General features: G+C 45.7%; 1 protein-coding gene across 4 annotated transcripts; it reads left to right on the top strand.

Moving 5' to 3' along the window:
- Nucleotides 1-1,126: 1,126 nt before the first annotated feature.
- Nucleotides 1,127-12,732, top strand: SP2 (Sp2 transcription factor). Of its 4 annotated transcripts, none has more exons than XM_069952940.1 (8): nt 1,127-1,267; nt 4,047-4,176; nt 5,187-5,255; nt 6,990-7,853; nt 10,949-11,234; nt 11,382-11,556; nt 11,664-11,860; nt 11,943-12,732. In XM_069952940.1, exons 3-8 carry the CDS (start codon nt 5,193-5,195, stop codon nt 12,041-12,043), a joined length of 1,686 nt encoding a protein of 561 aa, XP_069809041.1. In that variant the 5' UTR covers nt 1,127-1,267; nt 4,047-4,176; nt 5,187-5,192; the 3' UTR covers nt 12,044-12,732. The 4 variants fall into 4 exon arrangements, with proteins under 4 accessions (XP_069809041.1, XP_069809040.1, XP_069809042.1 ...); XM_069952939.1 differs by having other exon boundaries at nt 4,027-4,176; XM_069952941.1 differs by having other exon boundaries at nt 1,128-1,267; nt 4,027-4,176; nt 11,667-11,860.
- Nucleotides 12,733-12,866: the final 134 nt, after the last annotated feature.

The raw sequence follows: 12,866 nt of genomic DNA, 5'->3' as shown, positions 1-12,866 counted from the left end.
ATGGTGGTCTGGGCCAGATGGAGAAGAAAAGGAAAGTGACGCCTATGAACAAAGAAGACGTCACCTGTGAGTCACCGATTGACTTCCCCCCCAAGTTGAACAGGGTTGAATATCACAGCTCTATGCCATAATACACACACTGCTTCTCCATAGCAACAATCCCCCCCCCCCCCCCCCCCCGACATCACTAGACGGGAGGCAGGGGGGGAGCACTGTTAGCAAGATTCGCCCTGTAGTTCAAATTACCTAAAAAACGGCCCTGCTGATACTGGGGTGTGTAATGTAACAGAGACCTGATGCGTCTTTTGTGTTGCTTTGACTATAAAATTCTAACTGTAAAATTCTGGGGGGAAAAAAACACTGATGACAAGCCACAAACCACACCCACAATAGGCCACGTCCCACCGAGACCACACCCCCAATAAGCCACACACCTTGTTGTCGACACTAAAGTGTCCCTGGAAAAAATTTCCAAATATTGGCAACAATGCTATTGCAGCTTAGTTCCACATAAGTGAATAGAGTTGAGTTGTGATACCACACAAAACCTAAGGACAGGTGTGGTGCTGTTTTTAAATGAAAGCAACTATGTTTTTCTAATGGACAAGCCACAGAGAACTGTGGGTTTTTATCTTTTCACGTGAAACTGCTTCCTATTACCTAAAAATAAACTGTCCCTAAAAAAGTCTCTTTAAACTGTACCTCTTCTCAGTTTTTAAACTAACCAACGCGCTTCTTGGTCTCCGAGAACATGGCGACCGGTCCTTTCCTCGAGGTCAGAACATAACATACAAAGCACGCTCTAGTGGACGTCTGAGGACCACGCCTCTAAAGGTTACAGCCAATCACGTACTGTTGCCAGACCATTCCCATTGGCTCCCCGTAAAAAGTGATGATAACCAACTACACACAAGACCCATTTTCCACAGACTCGCAACAATTTCACGTTTGCACCTAAGGACAAGTATTACCATAGCCCAATACGGAGTTTACGGAGCCAGTTTACGCCTAAAACGTCACGGCAAAAAGCCTAATCCTAATTGGTCGTTGGTCATGCCCATCAGCGCACTTAATCAGCATTCTCCTTGTTGATTGGCCCATCCGCTTGTCTATCATCCTACGACCTATCGGTGATTGGTGGCTAACTGCGTCACTCCTTTGGGAGGAAGCGGATGGTTGGCTACGTCGCTGCAGGTTGGGGGGTAGGCGGAACGCTGTGAGTTTTCGGTGCGGACTCGGTAACGGCAGCTGGCGTTGTAGATAACGGGTGAGTTTTATTGCTTCCGGTATGTACGTGAGGAAAAACATAATGGCGTGAACTCCTATATTTTTTCACTGGAGACAGGGTGGGGCTGATAGGTGCTTCCGGGGAGTGGGCGGGACTGGTGTAAACAGGATGTTCTAAATTGTGACACTATAGGGAAAGAACATTGTGTTGGGGGTAAACAGCCGAGTCTGGGCCCAAGAGCTTGCAATCAAAGTTAGTGGGAAGAGAAGGCTATGGCGGATACAAATGTACAGAGCAGTATAAGTGATGGCTATACATCTACTACTCTATAGGATAACACTACTACATAGGATCCCTCTACTTGGCCTCAAGTTGTTAAATCTGCTGTTAGTCGGAGGCGTCCACTATAGTGGACAGGAGAAATTGTACTGTTTTCAGTGTTTGTGGCTAAAACGGCGGTTTACCCCTGAGGAAACTGCATGTATAGTGGTGATACAGGTCGGGTGGTTTGTAAACAATTTAGCACAGGGGTAGGGAACCTTGGCTCTCCAGCTGTTGCAAAATTACAACTCCCATCATGCCTGGACAGCCTTCGGCTGTCCAGGCATGATAGGAGTTGTAATTTTGCAACAGCTGGAGAGCCAAGGTTCCCTACCCCTGTGCCAAGTTCACAACCCACCCGACCTGTTTCACCACTATACATACAGTTTCCTCAGGGGACTATCGTGTCCTTTTCCACATAGTGACCTTCTTAAAACCATATCTGTATAACAGGAAGTCAGTGATGAGTAGCTGCGTAACTAAGCGGATTTTGTATTCTGGTATCTGGGAAATCTGCACAACCATGTCTGAAGAGTCGGTTATGGCAGCCATCTTTGTTGCCCCCACTAAACACTGTCATTGTCTAGCACCCATGCATGTGCAGAGAAGAGCAATGTTTATAGTCGTATTTTTTTTCTATTATTATGTTTTGCTTGTATATTTTTTCAATAAAACATTTTCAAAAGACATAAAGGCCTCATCCGGAATAATCCTTCTGTAACATGGAATAATAATAATAATTTTTATTTATATAGCGCCAACAGATTCCGCAGCACTTTACAAATCTGGGGGTATATACATAGACAAAAAATAGACATTACAAATATATAATTATCCATGCATGAGGAGCGAAGGAAGTGCACAATTTCTGCAGAAAGTGACAGGGGCTGAAGGGTTAGACCCCACCAATCGCTAGATCACAGGGACACTCATGTTTTTTTTCCAGACACATGTGAAGGCCTATTACATGGATTGTATCCTGAGGTCAGCTCTTCCTCTACAGCAGGGATGGGGAACCTTCGGCCCTCCAGCTGTTGCAAAACTACAATTCCCATCATGCCTGGACAGCCAAAGCTTTAGCTCTACAGTCACCCTTTTCAGACAGCTGATCACTGCTGGTCAGGTCCCTGGAGCCCCTGATCAGCTGTTATTGCCAGGGAAATACTCCAGCTGGTGAAACATTTCCCCTGCAGTGCCCTCTAGAGGGGAAATTTAGTATTACATGATGGCTGTGGCTCTCTTCTTCTGAGTTACAGACGTCCTCTAGCTTTTACAGTATAAGGACGGGTTCACACTACGGAATTCTCGCGGCAATGTCCCGCCCGCACGGGCACGCGCTTTTCCGACGGCTCCATAGACACCATTCTATGGGCCGGCGTATTCCGCGATCCGCTAAAAGAAGTGACATGACACTTCTTTCAGCGTATAGCGGAATACGCCGGCCCATAGAATGGTGTCTATGGGGCCGGCGGAAAGGCGCCCAGATGTGCGGGCGGACAGCTGACGGAATTCCGCGGACATTGTCCGCGAGAATTCCGTAGTGTGAACCCGCCCTAAGGCCATGTTCAGACCTTGTAAGAGACCAGCCGGGTTATGGAACGGCCGGTCTCAGAAAAGATCATCCCGGCTGGTACTGCAGTAACGGCCGGATGATCTTTAGCACTTTAGTTCTGATGCGGTCGTATCCGTGCGCGCCCACATCAGAAATCCCCACTGCGCACTATGGAGCGTGCGGCTGGAGCTGCTCTCTCCACTGTGTGCACTGACAGGGTTTTCTGCGGCCGCTATTCACTGAATAGCAGACGCAGAACACTGACATGTCAGTTTCTCGCAGCGTCATTAGGGATCCCGGCCGGAGTGTATACTATGTGTATACACTCCGCCCGGGATTCCATAGGCGGCAACGTCACGTATATTTCGTATTAATTACGGCAACAACGGCCGTAGTTTTATGAAAATATACGTAGTGTGAACATAACCTAAAAAAGTTAATATATGGACAGGACAACCCATTTTTAAGAGGTGATAAAATGTGTAGGGACATGGATGAAACTTGGATTTTATCTAAGCATTCAATGGGCTCGTGTTCAACGTGTGCCTGTATCACATGTAGGCGATAGCTGATGAAGCGCTGGTCAAGCATGTGCACTGCCATCCATGGGACCAGGGTTCATTCTCATGTCTCCCCCACTGATCAGCTGGTTTTCACCTATCAGCAGTAGCCCCTTTAAAGGGGTTATCCAGCTCTACAAAAACATGGCCACTTTTCCCCCTCCAGGTCAGGTGTAGTTTGCAATTAAGCTCCATTTACTTCAATGGAACTGATTTCCAAACCCCGCCCAATCCGGAGACAAGAGAGAGGAAAAGGTGGCCATGTTTTTGTAGCGCTGGATAACCTCTTTAACATCTGCAGTTGTCCATGTTAGTAGGCCTCCTTACTTATTGCTGTCCGTTCATAAATGTCTTCTATATTTTAGGATTCTGATTTGTTCTGCAGTAAGAAGGAACGATAGAGAATGTCACGTATTGGCACTCGGGTAGATCGACTCTTGTGAAGAGGAACCATTCACTGAGATGACCCAGCTGATTGATTGGATTTACTAGACTCTCATTAGTATATAGCAAAGGTCAGTATGCCAATCATTCCATCAGATCACACTTTATACCTGCATGCTCTGGTGTAATTTGTTTTGCTTGGCTGTGTGTTTCATGCTGCTCATAGTATAAGAGATGCAGATTATCATCAATACAATTCTGCAATTGGAAATATATCACATCATCACAGAGTCAAATCCTGGTCCAGAACCTATATCCTGTATCATAGCCTGGAACTGCTTTCCAATTTCTGCAGGCTTCAGACCTTCTAGCACTGGTTTATATACAGAAAGCGAACAGTCTCCTCTGCATTAGTCCAGCTTAGGGCTGTGCTAAGCCGCTTCTCTGTTCCCTGAGAATTGTCAGTGCAGCTCTAGGATATAATACGGGCTGTAACTCAGGATTAGTACTAGGTGAGTGTTGCAATGCATTTACAAAGTTACCCAGCTCTATATGTCCCTGATATGTGTGTAATGTATAGTGTTAAAAGGACTGTTTTAATTACTGGTTGAGAATTGCATTGAAAAGCTTATATATTTGGGCAGTGGCAATTCAGAAATGTCTGTTAGGGTGTGTTCACACTGAGCAAATCAGGAGGAATCCCACCTGTCTCGTCGTGTCATTGCCTCTCTATGGGAGAGTACGCGCTCCTCCGCTGCCGTGGCTCTCCGCTCATAGAAGTGACATGTCACTTCTTTGATTGGAGAGTGGCGGCAGAGGAGCGTGCGCCCTCTCATTCACTTACTACAGGACACTGAGCCGTATTTGCTCAGTGTGAACATACCCTTAGAGCTGAGTGAACTTGATTTTGTCCGAACCTGAGCGTGCAGCTTTTGGTTTGATTGCTGAAGTTGGATAAAGCCCTAAGGCTGCCTGGAATTCATAGGCTTTATCCATATTTTCCGCATTCCAACTTCAGCAGCCACCACTTATCAAACGCTGCACGCTCAGGTGCGGACAAACTCAAGCACACTCGAAGTTCGCTCAGCTCTAATGTCTGTCTATGTATTACTAATATATCTCTGCTGTTCTTTTATTTCAGTTCATTATGACGGCAACTGCTGCTGTGAGTCCTAGCGAGTACCTGCAGCCAGCTGTCTCTGCTTCTCAGGTCAGTCAGTCATAGTAGAAAGACGACAGAACTCATTGCCTTTTATTTCAGTGGGCCGTGGACTAGCTGTAAACACCTCTAAAAGTGTGTGTAAACTAGAAGATCATGGGGTAAAGTGAAACTGGCTCATTTGCCCCTAGCAACCAATAAGATTCTATTTTTATTCCTCACGGACTCTTTGGAAAATGAAAGGTGGAATCTGATTGGTTGCTAGGGGTAACTGAGCCAGTTTCACTTTACACCACGTTCGATAAACCTCCCCCATTCTCTTTATAGGCTGTAGGAAGGTTAAAGGGAACCAACTGGGCTGATAATGGTTCCCTGGAGCAATGTATAAAGCTCCCGCAGCAGCCGCAGCTTTATATCGGGGGAAAAATGACTTTTATTCCCACGGCTCATGACAGACACTGGTGGGGAAGTAGTTATCTGGGCTTGTGTCTAGTCACAGTGCTCTGCGGGATGATTGACAGGCAGATAGGCCAGTAACGGACCTTTCTGCCTGTCATTCATTCCCGCGGGGCCCGCTGACCGGCAGAGCCACTGACTAGACATGAGCGGGGAGCCGGCCAGATGACTACTTCCCCGACCGTGTCTGTCACGAGCTGGGGGAATAAAGGTCATTTTTCCCCGGTATAAAGCTGCAGCTGCGGCTGCTGCAGGAGCTTTATATATTGCTCCAGGGAACCACATCAGCCCAATTGGGCTGATTGGTTCCTTATAAAGGGTATCTGTTATTCTTCCCAGCAATTCTGTAAGGCTGGGTTCATACTGCGCTTTTGCAATCCATTTTTTTTCACACGTTTTTTGCAAAAAACAGATGTAAGATTTGTGTGCATCTGTTTTTCCGTTGACGTCCATTATAAAAAAAAAAAATTGGATCAAAACACATTACATTTTAACGTACACAAAAACGTAGTCAACCATATTTTTATGTACGGAAAAAAAGGATGCATTTTGACTTTTTTTTTTAATTATTATTATGGAAGTCAACAGAAAAACGGATGAATCGTTTTTCCAAAAAACACAGTGTGAACCCAGCCTAACAGACTGCTAAAGCGAGTGGTATACGGAATTGCCAAAAGTCCTATAGACTTGCAATGCAATACAAATCAATCGGTCTTGTGTTAGTTCCATATACTGCTTACTTTAGCAGTGGGCTTCAGACTTATTGGGAGATTTAAAGGGTATTTCGACAAATATGTATATAATGTTTTTTTTTTTTTTTTTTTTACGTAGATTTCTTTTATAAAGGTAATTTTTTTTTTTTTTTTAACAAAAGTTATTTTTTTAATTTATACATTGGCAGCTTTAACAGGCGACACAGCTCCTCTGCTGCCAGCAATACTGCCTCCCCTCATGTCTAATCTAATGCAAGTTAGAATTAGAATAGACAGACTAAAAAAGATACTCCGGGTAAAGGTGAGAAATCCTGGGGTAGGCAGGTGGTGTTGCACCATAATGAAGTCCTACTTACCTGTCCCGGTGCCCCCACAGTGCCACTAGTTCTCTGTCAGCGTCCAGTCTCCTGACTCCTGAGTTCCTGTTCGTGACGACCTTTGCCCAGAGTACTCCTTTAAGGATAAAGGCTCCATATGAAATCAGAGACGTACAGAACTAATGTATGTCCCCAAGAGCTCTCTTATGGCTTTATACAACTTGGAGGCTGAACAAAGCTTTTATTGTTGTGACTTTTGTAAAGATTGATATTTACCATGTAACATTCTCTCCATGCAGGACACACAACCCTCTCCTCTGGCTCTCCTGGCAGCCACATGTAGTAAGATTGGTCCTCCTGCAGTTGAAACAGCTGTGACTCCCCCTGTACCACAACGGCCAACTCGCAAAAGGCTGATACCCATAAAACCTGCACCATTTCCAGTGAGTCCAGGAAAAGCAGGTATAGGACTTTTGTCGGCCAAAGGAAACGTGATCCAGATTCCGCAGTTGGGGGCAGGAAATGGCCAACTCTTCTTCACCATACAGAACCCAGTGGGCAAGACTGGACGCTATCAAGCTTTGCAAGCTTCCCCTCAGGCCGTTTCACAGACTCTGGGCACTCAGTTTCAGATTATTAATCCCACTGATGGTGGAACCACCCTTCAGATTGCTCCAGCCTCCAGTTCTACAAAACATGTGCCCATAAAGCCAGCCCCACCACAGAAAAACAGCAATGTTATGAAGTTGACTGGCACAGCTGGCAACAACCTCACTCTGGCACTCCCTCTCAGTAACCTGGCAGACACTTCCACTGACACTAGCAGTCACCATATTCATAGCAAACAGAGTAAAAAGCCTCGTAAGAAGCCTCTTTCAGCAGGGCCGACACCTGGCTCTCCTACCCAGGAGCAGGTGGAGGCTGTACTAATCGAAACAACTGCAGACAATATCCTGCAAGCTGGAAACAACCTGCTCATTGTCCAGAGTCCCAATGCAAGTCAGCACGCTGTTCTTCAGCTCGTTCAGCCAAAGGCTGAAACCCAACTAGTGCAAATACCACAACAGGCACTGAGAGTGGTACAGGCAGCCTCAGCAACACTGCCGACAGTGCCGCAGAAGCCAGTGCAAAATGTACAAAGCACAGAAGTTACTCCCACACAGGTACGGAAATGCACTGTCTATCTGTTGCTTAAAGAGAAACTATCAGCAAATTTGACAAACCTGCTGATAGCTCCCTATTGCTCACGGGGTGCTGAGAATGAAGGTATGTATGTCTCTTATCTTCATTCTTGGCAGTTTCCATGCACTTGTTAATGTAATTGTGTCTCTGGTAAGGCTGTTAGGTGCACTGGGGGCAGAGCACTGTCCTGCTCCATTGATAATCATTAGAAGGGACGGTGCTCCAAACAGCCTTACTGGAGACAAGATTACATTAACAACTACACGGGAACAGAACCGACGATCAAGCTAAGTGACATACCTTCTTCCTCAGCGCCCCATGCACAACAAGGCTATCAGCAGGTTAGATTTGTCTAACAGGCCCTCTTGCCTGTCAGTCACCCTGCAGAGCGCTGACAGGACAGAGAGCCGTGACTTGTCACAGGCACAGCAAGATGACTAGTTTCGCCTCTCTCTCTGCTTCGCGTGCGGCACTAAAAGAAGTTCTGCGGGCACAAGAATGTACCGAAGGAGCAACCCAGGACATGGGAGGGAAGCTCCTTACCACATCTGTTAAGCACTACTGGGAACCTAATCAGCAGAGTTGTGCTGATTGATTCCTTTTGAAACAAAGCTATACTTACCTGAACTCCAGGTCCAGTCACAAGCTTTTCAACCAGACTTGTGCTGGTTGAAAAAAAGAGACCAAAAGCAGGAAGTCCCGGCCAGTACAGAGAGTCATGGCCCAATGTTTCCATCAATCACATGACTGCCTTCTCTGTAAGCAAATGACCTGGACTTACTGGGGCAGATTTATCAAACATGGTGTAAAGTGAAACTGGCGCAGTTGCCTCTAGCAACCAATCAGATTCCACCTTTCATTTTCCAAAGGGGCAACTGAGCCAGTTTCACTTTACACCATGTTTGATAAATCTCCCCCACTGTGTTTAATCTCTGACTACAGGAAGTGCAGTGTTTGCCATGATTAAAAAAAAAAAAGAAAAAAGCTTTATATCACATCTACTGTTGATTTCAAAAGTTATAACCACAGTGACACTTTATAGCGTACCTATAAAAAAGATCAAGTAAGTTTTTTATCAGTGTCTGGGATCCAACCAATCAGGGGATCAGAACTATCCATCCTGGCTGTGTGTCACATGACCTAGACAGACCCCCAATGCAAGTCTATGGAGCCATCTAAGGTTGCCTTTACACGGAGAGATTTATCTGGCAGATTTGAGAAGCCAAAGCCAGGAACAAATTATAAACAGAGAACACGTCATAAAGGAAAGACTTAGATTTCTCCTCTTTTCAAATCCATTCCTGGCTTTGGCTTCCAAAATCTGTCAGATAAATCTCTGTGTAAAGGCCCCTTAATTCTCATAGACAAGGGTGTGGCACAAAGCGTCGCCTCCCACTTGTTTTGCTGATTGGTTTGGGTCTGGTCAGTTGAAGCCAATGGGGGCAGGTGGAAGTCACTGGGGACCTCCCTGATGACCTCAAGCAGCTTGAAAGTGATGGCAGGTTCCCTTTTAAGTAAATCTGTGACCCCCTGACTGCCTGCAGAGCTGAAATGAAAGCATTCAGAACATACCTTTGTCTTTGTTTTTATTTGCACTAAAAAAAAAATAAAAAAAAACATTTATTTTGGCTGTGAATGACGTCAAAGTGCCCCTATACTTAACTGTGCTGTATGACTTCCCCTTGTATAATCAGCCATGTACACTCTGCACACAGCACAGTGAAATGCAGACATTCGAGGGCCCAGGGAATAATAGGCTCCACCTCCTTGACACTGTTCAAAGCCCAAGTAAAGCTGTTTATTAAAACAAAAATGCGGGCAACAAAAGGTATGTTCTGATTGCTGTCATTGATATTTATCCAGTGGTGCCATTGTCTTGGTAAGGGGGTTACAGATTTGCTTTAAAGTGGTCTCTGGTGTAAGATTCCATATAACAAGCTTAGAAAACCTACTTTCAGATACCCCATTTCAGATTCTCAGGTGGTCTGCAGGACCCATCACATGTCCGATACAGGACAGCCCCCTAATTTCATAGGAACCTGTGTAATATTTAAAGTGGCATTCCACTCATATCAAACTTTCAATATGCTGCTGCCCTTGGGGAGAACATAACAAACAGCATTTACCCTCTGGTGGCATGAAATCCTATTGGGTCAATGGGAAAGGCGGAACTTTAAGCAGAACCCAAAGCATTCCGACTCCACTTGAAATTCCTTGCTTAATTCTGTAGTGTGCACATGCCCTTAGAGACCGAGACCTGTGAATCAGCTGTTAGAAGGGGATGCAGTGCTTATGCAAGCTTCATAGTCTCTATTGTTTACAACTCTTCTGTACCTGCAGTCACTTCAATGGGATAGCGCTCTAGTACCTTGCAGCACAACCACCTCTACTAAAATTATGCCAGTTGGAGGTACACAGCACTTGTAAACATTGACAAGGCTAATGCTGGGTTTACACGGAGCAATAATTCGCCTGATCGTACGATTAACGATTTCTAGGTAACGATTTTTCTTTTATAACGATCAGCGTTTAGATGGAACAATATATCGTACAGAAAATTCGTTTTGCGATCGTTTAAGTCTATCTCGCACATAGGTAAAATCAGTGAACGACTGTTTACACGGAACGATCTGCGAATTTTTTGCGAACGACTATTTAAGAACATGTTAAAAGATCAAAATGAACGATTTCTCGCTCGTCGTTCGCCGCGTTTACATGTACGATTATCGTTCGAATTCGATCGTTATCGTGCAAATTCGCACGATAATCGTTCCGTGTAAACCCAGCATTAGGTTCCATTTACACAGAAAGATTATCTGACAGATTATCTGCCAAAGATTTGAAGCCAAAGCCAGGAACAGACTATAAACAGAGATCAGGTCATAAAGGTCCTCTTCTCACATCCCCTACAGACAGCTGATTGTGGGGGTGCGGGGAGTCTTGAGGATAAACCGTGTATACTTAGGGTCTGGTTAACCCCCTTAACTGAGGATTAAGTTCTTATTTTCTTGCTCGCTATATTATGCTGCATATTGTTTTTTGTAATTTGTTCCTAATAAACTTGTTTCTTTTGCAGTTCTACTTCCGCACATCGACAGGAGAATTACAGACAGTGATGCTGCAAGATCCTACTGCTCAGCCATGCTCCATGGGAGGCACAGGGTCCCTGCCAACAATATCTGCTACTCCAACTAAGAAAAACTTCAATCGCAAAGAGCGGTCCTTAGCCAAAATTGCTCCAGCGGGGAGCGTCATTAACCTGAACACAGCACAGCTGTCGGCCACTGCGCAGGGCATACAGACTATCAGTATCAATGGCGTGCCGGTGCAAGGAGTACCCGTAACCATCACCAACGCTGCAGGTGTATATCCCAGTTTGAGCATGTAGCCAAACAAAATCCTAAGCTACAGTCCTTACTTCCTGAACATTTCACAGATTAATATGATTTGCTTGATTTATCCTTCTATTAAATGAATCAACACACCCTTGTGTTTGTGTATCCAATCAGGGCAGCAGCAAATCAGTTTGCAGAACGTGTCCAGTAATAACGTTGCCATCAGTGGCCTCAGCCCTTCCCAGATACAGCTACAGATGGAACAGGCCTTGTCTGGGGAGCTACAGCCAGGAGAGAAGAGGAGGAGGGTGGCCTGTACATGTCCAAACTGCAAGGACGGGGAGAAGGGGTGAGAGTGATGAAGTTGTGTGAGGCCAGTTATATAAGGGGCACAGGCGGGAGGAGGGTTGATGGAGGGGATTATTGTGCTGAGGAGAGACACTCTCTCCCTCTCAGCAGGTGGGGCCCCCCTGGCAGGAAGAGGCACGTGTGTCACATCCCAGAATGCGGGAGAACATTTCGCAAGACTTCACTCTTGAGAGCCCATGTCCGTCTGCACACCGGGGAGAGGCCATTCGTGTGCAACTGGGGATTCTGTACTAAGAGGTTCACCCGCAGCGATGAGCTGCAAAGGCACGCACGCACGCACACAGGTGTGTGAGGCATGTATGCACGCATGCACGTGTCCCCCATGTATGACATGTATACTGATTTTACTCTGCTGTCCCTGCACAGGTGACAAGCGCTTTGAATGCCCTCACTGTCAGAAGAGGTTCACACGCAGCGACCATGTCAGCAAGCACTTCAAGACACACCTCGCACCAAAGAAGCTGTAATGCAAGTGAAAATCGTCTTAACTCTGTGGGACTCCCAAAAAAATGATGCCATTGCGTTCCAGATATGTTTGGGCTACCGTGAAATAGCATCGCCCTGTGTACGGGACTCCACGCTCAATAACGCTAGTAGTTATTATCACCACTCCCTAGAAGCTGTCTTACTGCTGGAGTGCCCCAGCGGGCAGATGGTAGTTTTCATAGCTGCCATAATGTCGAGAACAAGGTGCCCGCAGCATGTAGACTACAGATCCGCTCTGTGTACGTCAGCATCATTGAGAGTAGAGGACTTTTCAGCATAGTGTTTACTATCGCTGTCAGACGTGAAGGATTTAGCTGGGGGAGAGCGTGCATAAATTACCCGACACCAACCTGATGGCTGGACCAGAACATTCCCATGTTTACACTGCTCTCCCCCTTAAAGGAAGGTGCCTTAATATCTCCCCTCTTTCAATAATCTTAATTCTACTTGCGCTTATCTTGCATTCATACCTGCTCCACCAGTAACAGACAAGGAACTCCCACAGCTCTCCATAACACCAGGGCAGACACCACTGACCTAAGTAATCTGTTAGGCATTGCTGCCAGAAGATCCATTGTTCCTTTCTCTTCCGTGTTTACGACTTTTGCTGTATTAGCATTATTAGCTATCACCAAACTCTTAATTTAAATAAAAGAGGGGATGTAACGGAGGTGCGAGCTCTGCGCCCAGTAGTTCTTACAACTCACTGACACGTGAATGTTCGACAAGAGTTCACTTGTTTCTTAAAGTAAACCCTTTGGTGATTTTTGGCTTATAGTTACAGTATGGGACCTATTCCACTGA

Source organism: Dendropsophus ebraccatus, chromosome 14 (genome assembly GCF_027789765.1).
Source record: "Dendropsophus ebraccatus isolate aDenEbr1 chromosome 14, aDenEbr1.pat, whole genome shotgun sequence".
In the NCBI taxonomy this organism is placed as follows: Eukaryota; Metazoa; Chordata; class Amphibia; order Anura; family Hylidae; genus Dendropsophus; species Dendropsophus ebraccatus.
Note: the sequence above shows the minus strand (reverse complement) of the source record. Positions and strands in the feature narration are given on the sequence as shown.

Excerpts from the sequence above, each read along its gene's own strand:
- SP2 (XM_069952940.1), top strand. The coding sequence starts at position 5,193 with ATGACGGCAACTGCTGCTGTGAGTCCTAGCGAGTACCTGCAGCCAGCT. Across the intron at positions 11,235-11,381 it reads AACCATCACCAACGCTGCAG|GGCAGCAGCAAATCAGTTTG; the intron begins GTGTATATCCCA and ends GTATCCAATCAG. Across the intron at positions 11,861-11,942 it reads GCACGCACGCACGCACACAG|GTGACAAGCGCTTTGAATGC; the intron begins GTGTGTGAGGCA and ends GTCCCTGCACAG.